The sequence below is a fragment of the Colletotrichum spaethianum genome, assembly GCF_022836535.1.
Source record: "Colletotrichum spaethianum MAFF 239500 DNA, contig48, whole genome shotgun sequence".
NCBI classification, from domain to species: domain Eukaryota; kingdom Fungi; phylum Ascomycota; class Sordariomycetes; order Glomerellales; family Glomerellaceae; genus Colletotrichum; species Colletotrichum spaethianum.
The window spans coordinates 217,056-237,526 of record NW_026054818.1 but is presented as its reverse complement, the minus strand read 5'-3'; the positions used below and the strand labels follow the sequence as shown (position 1 = coordinate 237,526).

General features: G+C 48.2%; 5 protein-coding genes across 5 annotated transcripts; 2 read left to right on the top strand and 3 right to left on the bottom strand.

Annotated features, from left to right (window-relative positions):
• Positions 1-577: 577 nt before the first annotated feature.
• ColSpa_11612 (dimethylglycine oxidase) lies at positions 578-3,082 on the top strand (the record flags this gene model as incomplete). The annotated part of the gene is made up of 1 exon (XM_049277824.1): positions 578-3,082. The coding sequence occupies one exon, from the start codon at positions 578-580 to the stop codon at positions 3,080-3,082; it is 2,505 nt and encodes an 834-aa protein (XP_049133781.1).
• A 963-nt stretch (positions 3,083-4,045) lies between these two features.
• On the bottom strand, positions 4,046-4,385 carry ColSpa_11611 (uncharacterized protein; the record flags this gene model as incomplete). The annotated part of the gene is made up of 2 exons (XM_049277823.1): positions 4,046-4,144; positions 4,278-4,385. The coding sequence occupies 2 exons, from the start codon at positions 4,383-4,385 to the stop codon at positions 4,046-4,048; spliced, it is 207 nt and encodes a 68-aa protein (XP_049133780.1).
• Positions 4,386-5,818: 1,433 nt separating this feature from the next.
• ColSpa_11610 (uncharacterized protein) lies at positions 5,819-7,031 on the bottom strand (the record flags this gene model as incomplete). The annotated part of the gene is made up of 2 exons (XM_049277822.1): positions 5,819-6,411; positions 6,497-7,031. The coding sequence occupies 2 exons, from the start codon at positions 7,029-7,031 to the stop codon at positions 5,819-5,821; spliced, it is 1,128 nt and encodes a 375-aa protein (XP_049133779.1).
• A 4,779-nt stretch (positions 7,032-11,810) lies between these two features.
• ColSpa_11609 (uncharacterized protein) lies at positions 11,811-12,177 on the top strand (the record flags this gene model as incomplete). The annotated part of the gene is made up of 2 exons (XM_049277821.1): positions 11,811-11,822; positions 11,878-12,177. 2 exons carry the CDS (start codon positions 11,811-11,813, stop codon positions 12,175-12,177), a joined length of 312 nt encoding a protein of 103 aa, XP_049133778.1.
• Positions 12,178-18,542: 6,365 nt separating this feature from the next.
• Positions 18,543-20,034, bottom strand: ColSpa_11608 (N amino acid transport system protein; the record flags this gene model as incomplete). Its single annotated transcript, XM_049277820.1, has 2 exons — positions 18,543-18,602; positions 18,658-20,034. The coding sequence occupies 2 exons, from the start codon at positions 20,032-20,034 to the stop codon at positions 18,543-18,545; spliced, it is 1,437 nt and encodes a 478-aa protein (XP_049133777.1).
• Between the last annotated feature and the right edge of the window lie 437 nt (positions 20,035-20,471).

The window sequence follows — 20,471 nt, the reverse complement described above, 5'->3', positions numbered from 1 at the left end:
ACACCTCGAAGATGTGCGGCAGGGTAGCGGACAAGCGACCGAGCTCGGAGCGGAGGGCCTCGCCCGCCCGGCTTCGCTCGCCAAACCCCTCGGGTTGTGAAACAAAATGGCCAGGAAACCTAAGCATTCGAGCCGTGTGCACGGCGTTTGCTATCTCTGGTTGCAAAGGTGATCACGTCGTGGCCGAATCAGGCGTAAGTGAAGACTATGTGACGATAAGCCTTGATGTTGTGTTGGTGTTGGAGGTGACGGGTTTGGCCACGCGCGTCCGGCAACGCGGGCGGCATCGGCGTCAAGAAACCGATCATGTGACCGCGAGCTTGGAGATACCGGGCCCTATCCGGCTGCTGCTATCAATAGCAAGTTTATTCCCCTGTTTCCGCGTTCTCCACAGGGCGACGATGCTAGGCTGCATCGGGATAATGGAGACGGCCACGGTGACTTATAAGTCGTTCTGCAACTGTACACAGCAACTTCGAGATGGCATCAACAGACGGTCCTTCATACTCGTAACTCATTAGCAAATCCCGTTTATTTGGCACCATAAACTAGTGCATTTTGAACGGGTCTCTCAGTTATGGATCCCTCGCAGCGCGTTGTCATCATCGGGGCCGGCATAGTCGGCACCAACATCGCTGACGAGCTGGTCTCGCGGGGGTGGTCCAACATCACCGTGCTCGAACAGGGGCCGCTGAGCATGCCGGGCGGCTCAACGTCTCACGCCCCCGGCCTCGTATTTCAGACAACCGGCTCCAAAACGCTCAGCTCATTTGCGAAGTACACTGTCCAAAAACTATTGTCTATAGAATGCTTCAACCAGGTCGGCGGCCTCGAGGTAGCAGAAACACCCGAGAGACTCGAGGAGCTCAAGCGCAAACACGGATACGCCTCTTCCTGGGGCATCGATGCGCATCTTCTGACCGCCGAGGAGTGCAAGAAGATCTACCCCCTTCTGAGCACCGATGTGGTGCTTGGCGGGCTGCACATCCCAACTGACGGTCTGGCATTGGCCGCCCGTGCCGTCCAGATGCTTATCGAACGCACCCGCAAAGCCGGCGTCCGTTATCTTGAACACACCCTGGTCACCGGTATCGAGCGGAGCGAAGGCCGTGTCACGGGAGTACAGACGAGGAACGGCATCATCCCCGCCGATCTCGTCCTCTCATGTGCCGGCTTATGGGGTGTAGAGGTGGGCGCCATGGTTGACCTGCCCATTCCACTTCTCCCCGTCGGACATCAATATGCAAAGACAACACCGGTGCCAGCGCAGAAGGGGAAGAACCTGCCCACGAACGGCGCGCAGCTCCCGATCCTCCGTCATCAGGACCGGGACCTTTACTATCGTGAACACGGTGAACAGTACGGCATTGGCTATTACGGCCACCGCCCTATGCCAGTGGTTGCCGCTTCGTTGGGCGAGACGCCCAAGCAAGTTGATGAGCATAACATGCCATCTCGCCTTGATTTCACTCCTGATGATTTTGCGCCGGCGTGGGAGCTTACTAAAAAGCTTCTTCCTGCGCTTGGAGAGAGCCAGATCGAGTATGGCTTCAACGGCATCATGTCTTTTACCCCGGACGGCGGGCCCCTCGTCGGTATGGCACCCAACCTGGAGGGTTTCTTCGTTGCCGAAGCCGTTTGGGTGACACACTCTGCGGGCGTCGCACGCGCAGTTGCACAACTCCTCACTACCGGAACGTCTGAGGTTGATCTTTCCGAGTGTGACATCTCGCGCTTCGAGCAGGTCCAGCTCGCGCCTGAGTACGTCAAAGAGGTCTCAACCCAGAACTTTGTCGAGGTCTACGACATTCTGCATCCCTTACAGCCACGCGAGTCACCTCGCAACCTCCGTGTCAGTCCTTTTCACGCTCGCCAAAAAGAACTTGGTGCTTACTTCCTCGAGGCTGGTGGTTGGGAGCGCCCGCAATGGTTTGAGGCCAATGTGAACCTCTTGAGCCAGTTGCCGGAGAAATGGAAGCCCAAAGAACGCGACACATGGTCTGCTAGGTACTACTCGCCAATTGCTGCCGCGGAAGCGTGGAAGACACGGACCGCCGCGGCCATGTACGACCTCACGCCAATTCGCCGTCTGGAGGTTTCTGGACCAGGAGCAGTTGATCTACTGCAACGTTTGACCACGAGTAACGTTGCCAAGAAGCCTGGAACCGTCACCTTTACTCTCCTCCTGAATGAGCAGGGAAGCATTCTCAGCGATATCTTTGTCGCCAGGCTCCGTGACGATCTGTTCCAACTAGCCGTCAATGGCCCTGTCGACCTTGCTTACTTGTCTCGGGAAGCGCGTCGTCAAGTGAAAGCATCTCCGGCAAGATTTGTCCAGGTGCGCGAGACCACGGGCGGTACTGGTGGTATTGGGCTCTGGGGTCCTCGCGCTGCCGACGTTATCGCTGGCATCAGCTCGGACAACCTCAAAGACATGCCTCATTCCCACGTCAAGTCGGCCATCATCTCCGGCATTCCTGTCACTGTTATAAGTCTGTCATTTGTCGGCGAATCAGGATGGGAGATCTACACAAGTGCCGAGAACAGCCTGCGCCTCTGGGATATTATTTGGCAGGCCGGCAAGCCCCATGGGATCATCGCAGCTGGTCGAAGCGCGTTCAGCGCTCTTCGGTTGGAGACAGGATTCCGGACTTACGGTGCCGACATCACCACTGAGCACAACCCGTTCGAGGCCGGCCTTGAGTTCGCCATCGATCCGGAGAAGCAGGGCTACATCGGTCATGATTCTATCAAAAGACTTTCGAAAGAGAGGACATCTAGGAAACTGCGGCGCCTCACCGTCAATGACGGCCGCTCGGTCGTCTTAGGTAAGGAACCCGTGTTCTTGGACGGGAAAGCAGTCGGCTACGTCACAAATGCCGCCTTTGGATACACTATCAACAAGCCCATTGCTTATACATATCTGCCCAGCACCGTGAATGAGGGTACTTGCGTTGAAATTGAGTACTTTGGGCGGCGGATCAAGGCTACCGTTACCGCAGAGCCATTACACAAAGTTTCAGGAGGCGTAATGTCAGCTGACCCACCTCTCAGGCGTGTGACCATCAGGTCACGCCTGTGATTACGGAAGCATTATGAACCACTTTGTATTGAATGATAATGATAGCTCCTTAATTGAATAGCGTTGAACTTCCTTTATCAGAAATATCCTTTGGGAAGGAAAATGAGTTTGACTGATTTGATATCCGAATGACACTCTATGTGGGTGCAAGAATGTTCAGAACTTTTCCTCATTCGCAGACATTGACTTATGCCCATTCAATGTGCTCTTAGCGAAAGACCATACCCTGTCTAACTATACAAGTTGTTAAGACTATGTATGTTACTAAGGGCCATCTAGTTTCAGTATGACGTGACCCGTTGGGCCTCATTCTCGTCTTTCATCTAGCCATCATACCGTCAAAGTTACCCCAACATTCCTTCTCGTTCCATGCTCGTCTTATTTTTTATTTTTTATTCTGTTTATTTTATTTCTTGCATCTGAGGAGTAGTTCGGGTCCCCTAGCGCCAGAACTGGATTTTGGTTTATGGTTTGGCCTTGACGATGGTTTCACTCACGAAACAGAAGCCAGGAGTATCTCTCGTGGTGCTTTTAGTTTCGACTATCTTGAACTCTGCAGGCCGAACCAAAGACATGATGAGCCATCGAATGAATAAGCTATGTTAAAAGAGCGTTGAATCTAAAGATTCATTCGAGCTTCAGCAGATATTGTGGCAGGAGTTTTGCTGTCGGTTTTCACACAAAATTGCTTTCTGTCCGTCTAAGAATTGTGGTATTGTTTAAGGATTCAAACGCACAAGTGGATACATCTCAACATAAAAATATTAAGAATAAGTTTATGAGTTCTTAGTCAAGCACGAGACCTACCACCGTGATAACGTACACAACTACAAAGTTAAAGTCCTGGTATGACTTTGCTTTTACTTAATTAGTGATGATTCACTAATCTAACTAACTGCTACTCAGATATGACTAGCGATCTTGATCACTATCATTTCTCCTACTGTATAGAGGGAATCCGAACTAGCGGTGGCGCTCACGTTCTCTCTCACGTTCTCTTTCGCGCTCCCGCTCTTGTTCACTGTCTCTCTCCCGAGCTCTATCCATATCCTCGCGAATTCTCTACAAAAGAAAAAAATGAATCGTTAGTAATCCCTAAAACTTTCAATGCATTGGTCGATGCCCCTCCGCCAATGTATCGTCCGGCCCTCAGGGTTATTCGACAAATAATCGGTACAGAACAGGGAATACTTACCTCGGCCCAATCCCTGGCCTCTTCCCGTTCTATCCAACGCTCCTCCTCCCTCTCCTCTTCTTGTCGACGAATCTCATCGTCACGCTCACTGTCGTGTCTGCCGAGCATCTCGACTGTCGGTGGACGTCAGACTATCTGTCACAATGTTCGTGCTTCACTGTCGACGAGTGGAGCAATGCCTCCAAGAAATTAACTGACTTGATGAGTGGTTCTCTGGTCTTTACGGCATGTTATTCAATATCTTTGAATTGCTTTTGTTGCAGCATTGCCTTACTGTCGTTTCTGTTTCGCTTGGTCATGTCTCAATGGTCAACTCCAACAACGCTGACGGGATCTTCTTATATATAATAGTCATAGGTTGCATTCACTATATTATATCACGGTGCAAATATTGAATAGAGGTGGGATCTATCGATTCAGTGGTGGTTTCCAATGATTCCAAGCAATTTCATTCACTTCTGAAGAAGAGAATCTTGTGAGTCAGGCTAGCAGACTACAAATGAATTCGCCTACGACCGGCCTTGAGGCAGAGAAAAAGACTTATGAAAGCTTTAGTCGACATGGCCAGTCTCCAAAATAGAGTATTTCAATCTTCAAATTCTGCATGAATTAAGATTAAAGAATAATGCCTCATTGCCAAAGAGACATCCCACAAAATTATAAACGTCTGGCCGTTCAAGTAAGCGTCTCAAGGGATTCCATGGGTAAATCGAGTATAGCATTGAATCAAGTATCATTGCACTCTGATAGTAACTACACTGATCTTTGACTAAGTTTTATATGACTACAGTAAAAAGGCTTCTAGCCTACGCGAGACTCATGGAATTTCTTAAAATTCAAGCTCGAGCAGCTGTGTTTGAACTTGATGAAAACACGGATCTATCACTTCTTGAAAGAGGTTGGCGCAAGGTAATGTTTTGAATGACTAACAATAAGAATTAAATAATCAAGATTTCCCAAACTGACTGGATTTGAGTTCAGCCAACTCTAAAAAACGGATTGTCCGTCGTTGGACTTGTCTAAAAATCAAGATTGATCATGTACTTCCACTCATGCAGTCGCACTCGTCATTTTCTATTAGTGTGCTTCTCACAGCTACATAATGAAGTGCTACTAAAGATGCAAACTGCTGATGTGAGAACTAGCAGCTGACTCGGATCGGTTCGAGGTAGGGTGAAACTGCATGTCTGACAGACGACTCCTAACATGGGTAGCTGGTGACTAGAAGCATGAGCATAGAAACAATGAAAATGGCTCATCATGAAGTTTCACGGTCATTAAAATAACGCCAGGCCTTTTCTGCCATAAAAAGGTCGGTGAACTACTTTTAGGTCAATAGCAAGTGGTTAAGTTAAGATACGCTGACACGAGGTAACAAGATTTGGGAACGCTGCCGAAACTTCCAAGTCTAAAGCATCAATTTTCTATTGGTGTCTTTAAGTTTTATGCATGGTAATGAAACAAATCTCATTCCGCAATGGGTTTGAAACTGGGTCGGTACTGATGCCTACTCAGCGGAAGTAACCAGAACATCACAGCCCTCAGGCCTTGTCTGTAGGAGGGTCCTTTGTCATAATTACGTCTTCTCCTTCATTTCTTGCCCTGTCTTCGCCCTCAAAATGCACATCGCATGTTTTAAGAACGTATATACCTCCCTCGAGTTGCTCACTTCTGTGCCTATTGTCCAACGGAATGGATTCGGCGACCATGACAGAACGAGTCGTCGTATCAGGGCGATAACTATTGCCATTGTCTTTAATGTAAGGCTTTTGGTGATTTTTCCTGCTCCTGTTGTATTTTTTGAAGCCGCTGGCAAGAAGGACTTTCAAGGGCGGCAGTGATCCCACAATGATGGCGACACCAAGCTCGGTTATGCTCCAAGTGGCCAGCCCGACCATGTCCAATGTATCACCCTTCAGAACCTGTGTCATTCGGATAATAGAGGTGAGAATTGTGACCAACGCAAGGCTAAAAGCCACGCCGAGACCAATCTTCTTTTTGATGTCGAGTTGTAGCGAAGGCAGCATCGTGATGGGAAGACTCATGATCAACAAGTCAGTTGTGATGTCGGCGGCGGTTGCGTAGAAAACGCTGAAGCGAGCAAGCCAAAATTCTTGTGGCGAAGTGCATTTGCCTATCATTATAGCAGAGTCAGATTATCCCCGTTGAAGAGCGTTCTTCTGCGGTGGTTAAAACGAAAATGATTATCGAAAACTTACCTGCAACAAAGAGATCAGTAAAGTGGTCGCATATGAGTGAGCCAGCCACCCATCCCCCAATGTAGGCAAGGAAAGTGAAAATAGCGACCCAATACCACAGTTTTCGAAGCAACAGAACTGGGCTGACAAGATGGAAGAAGATGTTCAAGATGCTTGCTTTCACTGCCCATAATCCCGTCCAGAAAATGAAGTTCAATGCATACGACCAACGTAGGTACTGCTCCACCTGCTGTTTCTTCTCCTCCTCGGAGGTGGGAATGAAGCGTCCCGCTTGTAGATGAACAATGTAATACAACGGGCTGTTCTGCTCCATCTGCAGGATGGCCATCGTCAGAATACATAACCAGCCGAGAATCATCCAGTAGTCGTCACGAAGAAAGCAGTGATTGCGACGCCAGCGTAGGAATAAACGTAACAAGAGGAAGGCGATCGAGGTTGAAACGTTGCTCCAGCATATAACTGTAAGGACCCGACGGCTGACGTTCTGCGCAGCGCCGAACAAAACTGCGTTGGGGTCAGCTGTCGGCGTCGACATTGTCGACGAATGAGCGGTCTCTGATATAGCGATAGCTCAACGGATGGCGCCAATATTCTCAAGCAGTGAAATGTCTGAAAATTTCGGCGGGGAGCTGAGTGTGATGAGTATCAGAGCAATTGAAAGTCCGGCGTTGTAGTCCAACCACACTGACATATATGAGTGGTTGAAGGACCGTTCGGCGATGGACAAGAAGCATCGCCGAACGCGGGTTCAAACTTTCGCCTGTTCTCCCAGGCGTCCAAGGTGCTAGTCTGCACGAAAATTGAAGTATAGGCGCAGCAATCATTTTTTGGCGGGGCAGGCAAACAGTTTCTTGGGCCAACGCGGCGTTATTGTCGAGTCGACAAACAACTATGCTGCTTTTGGACCGGCGCCTTGCCAGGTTCAAAACCGTCGTACGAGGAGACAACAGAGGCAACAAGAAGGAACCAGGTATTGCGAGCCAGCATTGCGTTATTAGGTTGGCGAGATTTCGGGGACAATGCGGTCAGAGACAAGCGCATTGGCACACGCCTGAATTCAATGTCCTTCAGAATCAACATACGTGACACTGATAGCCAAAGAAAACTGATCAAGCCCTCCGCCCAGCGGGGCACCAACCAAGGCTGGCATGGCATCCTGTGCCGCCAACGATTACCGAGTTGCGGTCTTCGAGCGTCCCCAGACCGTATGAATCGTTCAACGATCCACAAGTAGACGATCACTACCAACATCGCGTTGGCGATTCTCGATCGTAGTCGGCTTCGGTTGAATCGACGCCTTTCCAAGATGTTCCAAGCGATGAAAAAATGAGATACGACCAATATATTCGCTTTCGCTAGCAAACCCCTGGCTCAAGGTGGTGTTCGCAGCAAACAACAGTATCCCAGTTGACAAACATCCTTGTGCAGGACATTCCGATCGTCTCGTCTAGAGGAAAATTGAACGTACTGCATAACGTGCGGTGTTGCGCGCTCGCCCGCATCAGTTACGCGATTATCTGATTCATTCTTGCCCTGGTCTATAAGCTATGTAGACCCGACTGAGTTATTGGACATCGTATAAAACAGAACAAGAGAAGCATAAGCACATGAAACTTCCCTAACTTGAGATGTTTTTTGCAAATGCTGCAATACGCTTCAGGCCGTTTCTGGCAATGCATTCTAGCTGCACTCACAGAGAGCGGTACATTTTTGTTCTTTCCCCTTGCAAAGCCATCTCGGAACAAACACCCATTTTCTGCTTCAATCCCTGCGCCGCACCAACACAGTTCGGGCCAAGACAACTAGGGGCAAATTTTCAGCCACTATGCCAGACAGTCGGGTTGGGAACGCCGAACTGTCGAATTGTCGAACCCAGCGGCGCAGATAGCACAACAATCTGCCTTATGACAGACGCCCGAAAGTGTCGCCACAATTACGTCTATTCTGCATGCTGCCCCTTAAGTTTTGAGATTGGCTAGATTTTGAGCTGGTGTGACGGGTCGTGTACGATATCCATCGTACGCTTGTTCGTTCAGATCACGGGCGAGACACCTGGATACTCCCAGACCATTTACCAGGCTTTGCACCCTGCACTGGGCAAGAGGATTCGCTTGAAAACAGACCTGTTGGTTATCACAAAAATCATACAATCTCTCTCTAATGTGAAGACTTCACTCTAGATATTCTCCCATCTACTGCATGAGCCCCTACAGAGGTTAGGTACCCTAATCTACGATTTTCCTAGCCTGTTATTACATCACGTACTCAAAGGACTATTGATATTTATGTTTGGTCATTGCTTCAATACTTTCATGAAGTTACGATCATGTGCCTTTAAGTTGTCCAGTCCTCAAAAGATCTCCGCCATGTACATGCGGTGGATGTCTTGGGGCCGGAAAGACACAGTCTTCAAAACGCCATCAGTTGAATTTTCTAACGCGTTTTTACTCTTACACAATAAAGAAGCCGGCTGTTGTTTGAAATAGGGATATGTGTTTGTTGTATTATCGGAGTACGTTCTTGATTAACAAATTAGTTAATCCAACTGTCGTGAATGGAAAAAGAAATCAGTCTATGCCTGTAACAGTCAGCACAGGGTTTTTAAAAATCAAAGCCTCGATTTTCTGATGTGAGACTTCGAACTTCACTCAACTGATTACTTAGTTGACGGCAAATCCACGCCATGCTGCCACTCCGCACTAGTTGCATTGCCTCGCTGCAGCGGCCTTCAACGCCTACATGTCTTTTAGATATTAGCGCTTCACACAAAATATCTTCTGCGCTCTGAGGCAAATCCAACTTAGGACAGATACGATTACGTAGTCAAAGATCACGAGGCACATCCGACCTGGCGGTACAAGTTGTTGTCTAAATGGTCTAAACCTTAGCAAACCGCAAGGCGTAAAAAGAGCCACGTGCGGAAATCACTTGACTGCCAAATCAAGCTTTTTGAATACATTATCCAACGTCACATTTCTTTTCGAAACCAATCTCACGGTCCTGCGGGTCTTCACTAGTTCCCGAAGTCTCTTAAATCGCGTGGCACCGAGTCAGTGGATGAAGTCTTGGCGATAACTAGGATCTATGCTCTTGATTTGGCGCCGCCACCGTCACTTAGTGCACAGTCCAATTTCTAGATGCGGCAATTAGTTCTGATTGTAATGCCACCGATTGTAGTAAACCCAGGCGGAAATTTCCTTGGAAGAATTGGTTCTCTAACAGATCTAGAACTGGAAACCCCTAGTTAATATCCTCGTGTCTCTAATTGCATCGTCCTCGTCTTCTATTAGCATGAAAAAAAACTTCTCAAACGCCCGCTCCAGCGTGCTTGCGACGGCTGTATTCATTTCGTCGTGAGTACGTCGAGAGTTCAAAGATATCCACTCTCAACCCCTCACGATGGCGTTCTTTTTTTCCCTTGCGTTTTCTTTCTAAGGTCAACGCAAAATGAACCAGCCTGCTGAATGAAGTGGAAGCATGTTTGTACAATACGCTGCAAGCCCAGCAGGTTACTTGAAATCATCAACTACACAGTCATTGTATACAAAATGTCAACCCGATGTAATTCAACTGGAGTCTGTTGGCCAAAGCTTTCGGAGATTCTTCCACCTCAGTGGGGCCAATGGTTCTGTCTTGTCTCTTTCCATTACAACCGGTTCTTACATGTCTTTACAGTATTGGCAACACAGCTTCAGTAACTTTTATCTGAACACGGGCGTGAACTCTTGGTGGACAAGGTTTTATCTCAACAATGCAAGCGCTTGTGGTTAGAGGGCATGACCTGGTATTCACATGCATCCCTTGCATACATCATTGCAGCAAGGTCCTCCGAGATTGACCCCATCAGCAGGCGACAGCGTGGCAGACAGCGATATTGTGCATAGTGAATCAAGTCCCCAGCAGAAAAACATCGCATTCTCAAAGGCGTCTCCTTGTTCTCATCATATCACAAAAAAGTTGTCAAAATGAAAGCGCTCGCCGGACCTGAGAGCAAAGTAGGTGATGTTGATCTACGTGATTCACCAAGGAGCTCGTGCAAGGGTGGTGGACACTGCTTCGAACCTCGCATGGAGAGGATGGTAGAGTGGATTATATTGAACGGTTGAGCATGGCTGAAATGGTCGCTTCGTGGATTTTGAGATCATTGTGGCTGAGCATGAGCCTCCCACAATTTTGAAGAGACTCTTATAATCTTTCCCAGTGCATGGATACTGTCAAGCGGCTTCCACAGGACCGTGATCCTTTCTTCAAGTGTAATCTGGCACCAATCAAGATACAAAAAATGGCAATAATTGAGCCTCCGATCGATTTATGCCATGAAAAATCTTCCAGAAGCATTCATGACCGTTCGCAAACCGCGAACCTTTGGGGAATACGGAAATAGGTAAAGAGTTCACCGCCGTATTGTTGCTTAGATTGATGAGGCCAATAAGTGGATACCATATCAATCTACGTAGGCGAGTTCTTCCTAGGTAGTTAGACATGTGCCTTCCGAAGTGGAACTACCTCTTAAGCTACAAGGAATGAATTGTATAGCGTTCTTAGGCCGAGCATCACGGATTGAGCTCAATTTGCAACTGATTTCATTGCTTTGTGTCATCGAGCTTACGAAAATTTCCGTGGCTGTGTCGAAATTTGGATACACAAAACCTCTGGCATCACCAACCCTTTTTGAACCAAAGATCGAAACCTTACAGAAGTCAACAGACATCTTAGTTACAAAAGTTTAGGTAACCTCTTGAATAGTGGACAGGACTGATGTAACTTAAAGTAATAGGAAGCTTCACCGGCTCTTCCGGAATGTTACGACTGGCGCAACTGGTCATTGTGCGCCTGTATCTGTGTAGTGCCGAGCAGGGAATGATGACTCGGATTCATCCTCGCTGAATAATTTGATGTGTGCAATAGTTGTTGCTCTGACTCACTTGTTACAGTAAGCTTGTTCCCCTAAAGCCTCATACCTCTTATCGGCAGGTACCGAAACCGAACCCGGACCCGAACCCTGGTCGAGTTCAAGGTAAATTGGTACAAATTAACCATCAAACAGCGTAAAGGGAAGCCATGTCCAGATATACGACGTTTTAATATACGCCGTGAATGCATTTAGTCAGAGATATAATTCTCATTTCAGCTCGTGTTGGAATGACCCCTAGATCCATGGCATACACCATGGCGGCGCAGTTCTTCAACTCCAACCCGACATGCAGAGTAGTATAAATACAGACGATGGCTGCCGGCTCTCTTGCTAGATCAGCACCAGCATCACTCCTAAACCACTTATCCTTATACACAAAGACCTCTTTATCCTGTCAAAATGCAGATTCACGTAAGCGGTTAGAGTAAAAGATTCGTCGTAATCAACTTGCTAACATTATTTCTAGGCTACCGCCATTATTGCTGCCCTTCTGCCCACCCTGGCGTTGTCTTGCTCCACCTACGGCTCTTGTATGTGTCAAAATGCCGACAACAGCGCCAACAACGCAGCTACCAAGAAAATTTGTGCCAACTTTGCAGGAAATTATATCTCGTCGCCTAGCAATGGCCGCGATTACTGCTCGATTGGAGTAGCTAACGTCGGTATTGGTGGAGGGGTAGCCCTATTCTTTAACAACTGCCGCTGGAGAACCGCGTGCAACAACATTGGAGCTGCCGGTGACTCTAGCTGCTGGGCGAAGCAGTAACCGATATGCTTATAAAAGCACAAGGAAGGATCAGAGGAGAGAGGAGAGCAGAAGATCAGGGGCGAGAAAAAGGCCATAAGATTTCGATTCGTCAAGCCAAATCACAACTCATGTACAAAGAAGTCCTTGAGTAATAATCGGACGATTTCATTATGAATTACATTTGAGATAACGTATTCAAACCCCTGAACCTAAGCAGCTAGATCTGGCGAAGACGTGCTGGGATCCCACCGATTATAAGCTTGGTATGGTCCGTCGCCTGAGGTGAGAAGATGGAATCTGTGACGAGCATTTTGAGAGACAAGAACACACAGTGTAAGTCATTTTATTTGAGAAGATAGTACAATTAGATCGTTCTCCTGTTATACTAATACGCCAGCTGCTGCCTAGGCTGCTGATAGCAAGGTTTCTGCAGCATCTGTTTTGCTATGGTCGACAGCTAGGAATACTGTTGACTTACAGGTCCAACTGAGTTTACTTAGCAAGATTAGCGACAATGGCAACACACGGCTGTCCTGTTAGAATATGGCAGTGTTCAATACGCAAGAACCCACAAGCATGTGTGCAGCAGGGCCATTTAACCTTTGATTATCATTGAGTTGCTGAAGCTATCACAAGACTGCTGCCTCTGTTTCATATGTAACAGATTTGTGAAGACTGGACTAGCAGTTAGATTGGTGACGACCAAAGAATACCTGGTGTTGTATGTGCTATTGATGTTTCATTGATATTGCTTCAGCAACATGGGATTGAAACGCCCGACACCGGTGGCTCAACATCATTTTTAGACGGCGACTTTCCATGCTGGCCTTGTGATGAGTGGCGATGCAGACATTGAACCGAATCATGCAGCCAACGTTAGCCATGGGAGTATCATCCAGCAGATGGTTGTCGCAAAGGGTGCCCATCTATATCTGGATCGCACTAGTGTAGGGGGGCCCGGTGAGCGAGTCGTAGGAACCTTAGTCCATCCAAGTGCAGAAGGTAACCCATCCCCAAGAGACGCTCAGTCGTGTCTCACGGAAGTTCATAAAAGCTCCAGTTCAGCCAATCAAGTATCGAGTAAATGTTCCGCTTTTACATGAGGGAGGAGATGGAGTTCATCCAGTGCCCGGAACGCCAGGGTCGATCCCTGCACTTCCATTAGCTGCAACTGCACAGATAACTGTCTGAAGCAAACCAATCAATCATGTCAAGTTGAAGGAAGGTGAGGACTTGATTTATTGAGACTGGTAACAGTACGGTGATACATTAGTGCCAACCCGCCGACTACAGGCCTAAAGCCAGGTCGAGTCACTTACACGCCGGACAGCCAGCACCTAGCCCGCCTACAGCTGCTTGCCAGCATCTAGTCCCTTACCTTAGTAGGTAATTACAGCAATTAGGCGTAGTTAATTACCGATGCCTGTAGCTACTAGCAGTTAGCAGCACCCGCCAGCCTTTAGCACCTACCAGTCCCCAGCACCTGCTAGTCACCGGCACCGCCAGTCGCTAGCACTTGTAAAGGCATCACAGCAATAATTAACATTCTAGGTTGTAAGGTTTTTAGGATAAAAGTAGGGCAGAGATGAGTTCTTGTACTTAGGTAGCTTGTGTGTTATTGACATCCGAAGTAAAGTGTTTTAGCCAACGGCCAAATCATCCCAAAATGCAGCTTGCATTATTGCTGGTACTCTTGCCCAATTCCAGTTGGCCTAACTTTATACTGCGAGTTGGCCGGTTGCTACTTTTGAAGTACTGTAAAAAGCCTCAGGTTTTTTGTCAGGTTTTTAGATCTGGTTTTCAGATTTATTTGTGAATGTCTTCCTGCATTGTTGGCGACTTGGTGGGCTAAAATGACAGAAGCGCAGTAGATCTGAGAGACGCGTGATCTTTTTTAGAAAGATGAACATCGCCAAGTCTCAGTGGCGGGTTGGTTCTTGGCCACCGCCAGCCAACCTGCTGATATGCGGTGCTATGAGGGCAGTGTCTGCTAAGAAATGGCTTTGATTCGTAGTGCATTATTGGTACATTTTGGCTTTAACTTGGGACCGTAAAGTCTGCGAGAGCAAGCACTATCCAATTCTATTCAGTAAGTATGTTTGTTCTCGTGTGTGCATACTAGCTAATTTGGACGGTCAAGTACTCCCACGTCACTTTTGGAGACCACACTTCGTCCCTTACTTCGAATTTGTCAACCAGGTTGCCACCCTCATTAGCCAACCTCCGCGCGACCTTTCCAAGAGGGCTTTCAAATAGGCTGCTCCACTTTGCGTCACTCTCGCCCTCCGTAGGTTCCTTAACTTCAAACTCCACACCGTGATCAAAGCCACTAGTTAGTCTTATAGCTGTTCTCGCGGCCAATGTTTGGTAATTGACGACCTTATCAAACTCTATGGAACGCAGCTGGCTTAGCTCCAAGCCTTCATCTTCCCACAAGGCTTTTAAAACCTCGTTGAGATGGAGTGGCGATGGCCTAGTTAGGTTACGGCCGTTCCATGCATCTAATACTGTGATCTTGTAATCAGTCTTGTCGACTACAGCCCGAACAACAGGCCGTTTGCCCTGCTCGTAGCCATTAGTGAAGACACCTCTGGTCTGGCGGCTTGACATGCCTTTCACAACAGTGTGGGCGTCGTTTCCCTAAGGTAAAGTTGTAAGAATTGAGTGCTTCGTTGAAATCGGGGGGGGGGGGGGGGGGGGGGGGGGGTTCCTACTGCAAGCTATGCAGGATAAATCAATAAACCGTCACTGCACAGAGATCAGAGGAAGAATTACTGTGCCAATTACAGTGCCCAAGAAGAGGGCAGCTATCAAGAAGAGATTTGTAATAGAGAGTAACCTCATTGCAATTGAGAGTAGAGATCAGAAGGTGCAACGAATTCTCGTTTTTCGTAGCTTCGTCTGACAATTATGTAAAGAGCTTCGTGGTGTCCCGGCATTTAGACCAGTAGAAGGCTCTATAAACAACACAACTAGACTAATCTTGTTTTGATACTACTAGAAATCTCATTTTCTTCAACATAGGCGAGCCTCAGTTTTAAAGTGATAATGAATGTATTCCGATAACAACTAGCAGAGCAATCTCACTCCCATAAACCACAGGACCGAATAGTAAGGGATCTGCGGATTGAGCTTCTGACATGTGTGGATACTCTGTTATGTATAAGTACCGCAAGCCTTTTAATTCCTCAACTGGACCCAAGCTTCATTATGAAATGACCCTGGTCGGTATAGGCAATAACCAATGATCCAGCATTACAGTAATTACCGGGCAAAGTGTACTTTGATAAAGGGAAGTCCGGACGGCTGCATTGGTTAGAATATTCTGGTTTCTATTTTCAACCTTTAGAGATTGGCGCTGTTTTCGATTAATTCCACTGTTGGCATCAGCCCGAAATCTTAAGTCGAAGGTTTCAGTGATTATGCCAAACACAGGTCTTTCCACTCGTTTTCATTGGTTCAAGAACCCAAAACCAAGGCGCAAATGCAAGACAAGGTATACGCAGTTTCGGTCTCGAAGTCTACAGCAACACAAGCTCCGTTGAATCAAGTAAGGTTTGCATTGTCACTAATCCGATCATTTTTGGCGGTGCGCCCCGCAGGACTGATTAAATCATCGACATGCGATTGACTGGTGATTGCAATCCTTTCATGTCAAACCAACACAACTTTCCTACCCTTTTGTACGGCTGATTGCCATACTCGATCATGCACCGCTCCCAGTGGTTCTTGTATGGCCGGTTGTTTTTGACAGCAGCTGAGAGGGTGTATCGCAGACCATGTGTCACATTGGATAATGGAGCGGTGCTTTCAACCCAACATCAACACAGCACTCGCTCAGTAAGCAATATACCGATATGCCCAGGATTTCTGGATGTCATACTGTTGCCTGAAACGAATCCTGCCACCACTAGCCTTCTTGTGCCCAAGTTCAACTTGACTAAAATACTGGTCTAGGTGCAAGCCTTACAGACCCACTGAGTGGTTGAAAGAGTGCCTTTCATTAACCAGCGCTCTTCCGAAAGTTAAAGGTCAAATTCATGAGGCTGTGGCAACTTGTTAAACCGATCGGCGGCGAGCTAAGTGACACAAACATCGACCCTTGTTTTCTGTGTAGCTTCTAGGTCATTTCAGCCCCATGTAGCATCTCGATAACTCACATATTTCGTATTTCAACCTGGAAGGAGAGTGATAGGTTCCTCCTTCAGCGAAAAGGCTTCGGTGTATGTCGTGGACTCACTGGCATGCTCAAAAACAGATTCGGATGAAGACGAGCGGGTATCGATATCAATTGCCCCAAGCACTCAAGTTTTGCGATCTAATCGAAGCAACGAGAGCGGGCACGATGGGATCGCTACACCATCTCAACGGCAACTGATCAAAAGTCCATCAGAACTACACTTACTTCCAAACATTCATTTCGAAAATGAAGACAACACTTGTTCTCCTAGTCACGCTCCTTACTGGCGCGAACGTATGCGCCCAGTACATAAGATGCCACTGCACATGGCCGATGGAAGCGTGAATAATACCATCACCGCAACTGTGTGCAACAATAGCGACAAGGCGGCCCCGAAAGGTCCGGGCTGGCCTGTATTTACCCAAGACGAGGACGGTGTCACCAAATGTGTCCTCGCCGATAAGGACCGAACTATCGTTCACGGGATAGACAACTGCGAATTATAGGTACTGCACAGATGCTGGTACAACAGGCTTAGACTCTTTTTGCGAGGACCAATGGAACACATAGAGAGATAAGAAGTCGAGTGCTTGGAAAGGAAATGCCCCTCCGAAATAAACAGAAGATCCAGACAGATACCTGCCGAAGAACAAGCGACAGTAGCTGAAATGCTGTAACGACCTTGGGGCACATTACCACCTGAATCGGGCGGACTGAGCAGGCAATGGACAAAATAGATGTTTGTGAAGTGGTTGCCTAGTTGCTAGAGGAATATGAAGAAGGTGCAAGCCGGACCAATAAATTATGGACAAGAAATCAAACAACCCATAATGCAGCTTTTTAACGGGTGACTGACATTGCTTTTCAGCCCATGACCCACGTAAATGATGAAACATGTCAATCCATTACGTGGTTAGGGCAGCGTCGTTGTGGTTTCTGGTGGTACGGGGTTCGGTGTAGTGGCTTCTATCGGGATTAGGAGAGAAAAGTACAAACCGTTATGCGGACCACAGAGTCGCTTTCTATGACCCCATTTGAGCAGAATGATGGTGTTAAGGTGTTGTAGAGGCCGTTTGCCTTCATTGAGGACACGCGCTCTTCTCTCAACTGGCCGGCCCGCTTTCTCTTGAATTGCGCCCACTATCAGTAGCAATAAGAAATTTGCGCCGAAAGAAGAAGGACGTTGTGCTTCTAAAGATCGTCTTTGTTCGATAGCCCAACGCATTGTCAAAGGCAGAAGATGTTTCGTTTGGACGAATCTCAAGTCGAAGAAGCTTGGTCTTGATTCCCCTGAGGCCCACGTGCTTTAGTGGGTCACTGATCTCAAGAGGCTTGCGTTCACCAACATGGCTGGTTTCTATTTCAGTCTCCACGATGTCAAGTCGCACATTCCACCTGGAATTCTGGACCGTAAGTAAGTTACTGACGTCTTCCTGACATAAATCAGTTTCTGGTGAATCACATCCACCTCAATCCACACGGGACCCAACGTCAACTGCAGGGTCCACAACCACGGCAACGACATCTTCCAGTAGATCCACATCCGCCTCTCGTCTGGAACCGAAGACGGAGGCATGTGGCGACTCAAGGAGGGCAAAGACCCCAAGTCGGCCAGGCCCGTTAACAACCGCAGGGTTCCACTGCCCCGTCTTAAGGGGTGTGGAGGTCTACAATACCGAGATTCCTACTTCGACGATGCTATTTGCTGACACAATAAATAGCTTCCTCTTCTACCCGCGGCCCAAGTGGAAGGGCGGTGAGAAAAGCGAGTATATTCACGTCTAGTTGGCACTAGAGTTTGTCCTTGATAGTGCCTAGTAATTCTTGTTTGAGATGTCAAGTTACCGTGTAATCAATTGGTCCGCATTTCACCTGTTCTTGTTCATCGTGTCTCTCATCATCTTGAACCTCACGGTGCAAGAAACCGTCCGTGATTGGTTTTTCTGTAGCGACCGAGATTTTGGAGTCCGATAGATCAAGAGAGCGGAAGTGCAACTTCGCTAGTTGACTAGGCGTTTAAATGAAGTCAAAATTATCAGATTGAGCAGCAGGGGCTACGTTCACCATAAATCTCTCGTTTGCAATGATCAAAGTGTTAGCAAAAAGATGCATCAATGAAGATGAACAGTTAACTTGTTCCAAGATAACGGAAGGGGTATTATTATCTGGACTAAAATAACTATGAAATCAATGCTCTTGGCATTTAGCCCAGAGGAGCACATGTGAAGGGGCTGCTGATCTTTCCGGTCTTGAACTTGAGATCCTGTAGAAAATCGTTAGTGACATGCTAGTGGGCTGATTAAGACGTAGAGACTTACAATCTCAACAATACTGGCGTAGGTACCGCAGACAAGAACAATAATACCAATGAGGAAGGAGACACCGTGAAGAGCAGTCATGGTGAGGTTTTTCTTGGCAAACGGAGAACCGTCGCGGATGAGCATGAACCACATCAGGGAAGGGAAGTAGAAAGTGAAGCCGGAGATGAAGAGCGAAGAGCTGATGGACAGGAGCTCAGAGAAGAAGGGAATGGCCTCAGCGATGATGAAGGCGAAGACCGTGATGATGGTGATCAGGCCCAACCAGGTGATCCAGCCCATCTTGGTGTTGATGAAGCGGATGATGGAGTTCTTGTAAACACGGCCGTGGATGTAGCGAGCGACGACAGTGGTGTTGATTGATCCTGAAATGAAGATAACAGGCAAAGCAACACCGAAAGCAACCTTGGAGATGGTGTGGCCGGCCGAAAGCAGGGCGGGGGACTGAACCTCCTGACCAACAAATGCGTAGATGAGGGCGCCAGTGACGGTGTAGATGAAGATCTCAATAAGACCAAGAGCCCAGATAGACTTAACGTAGTCGGTGGGGGTGTGCATCTCATCCATGAAAGAGAACTGGCAAATGGCGAAGGAGTAGGCAAAGACGATGTTCGTGATAGCGATGAAGGCCTCAGCGAAAGTAATGCCGTCCTTGGGCCAGGCGGACCAGGCCGCAGTGGTGATGCTTCCCTTGTTGACACCGGTCGCGATGATGGTGATGCCGATGGCCAGGATGATGGACACAAAGTCGATGTATCCCAAAATGGCGACTTCGGCGAACGAGGGAGGGATGGCGAGGACAAGGAGGATAATCGCGGAAACGACGGCGAACACAATGGAGCAGGCGCCGTCGTTGGTGATGTTGCCAAAAGCGATGGCGCCAGTGAGGGTGTGAGAGCTCACCAGGAACGTCAACTGCAGCACAAACATAGCACCGATGATTTCGTATCCGAAACGACCGAACATGAGCTGGCCAGCATCGGCATAGTGAGAGACGTGAGGGAACTTGATCTTGACCTGACCGACGACGTCACTAGTGTAGATGGCGACAATACCGAGACCGACGCTAAGAATGACACCAGCAACCATTCCAAGAGTGGCGAAGGCGGAGGGCAGACTCAGACTGCCGAGGGCGATGGCCTCAACAATGAGGACGACAGTGAGACGCTTCCAGCCGAGGCGGTGGAAGTGGGCGCTACCCTGGGCGGCCTTCTGTTTCTCGAGGTCTTGGCGGTTGAGGTCGGTGACCTCGCCGACAACCTCACCGGGGAAGACGGCGTCGCGGGAGAACTGAGGGGCAACGACGGCGCCGTCGGACTTGTAGTCCTTGCTCTCGGTGGCCATGGCCTGGTTCTGTCTAATCTGGTCGTGGTCCATCGTGAAATGCTTTGTTTTGTTGGAGTGGTCGGTTTTTTCCCGGGTTGTGTGGCGTGGGTCCTTGGCGGTAGACTTTTTTTTAAACAGGAGTGATGTCAACTGGGTTGCCGAGGCTTGTTTGTGTTGAAGAGTGGTGGTGCAACAGGACCGCGCGCACACACAAGAGATGGACCGGGTTGAGCTAGTCTGACTTCAGTTGAAGAAGAAAGAAGTGATGAGAGTCAAGTGCCGCTTGGACTGAAGGAAGTGAGGAAAAAACATCAAGAAGATGGGAAGACAAAAGGCAGGATATATGTGGCAAGGGGCGGAGCAACCAGCACCGACCCCGGAGTCATGCCGAGGGCTCGACCTCGTCGAGTTGAGAGCGTTCAACTCGACTGGTCCCGGCATCAACGATCATTGGACCAGGGTCTTATCTCTGGCCCCCGCGATCGTGG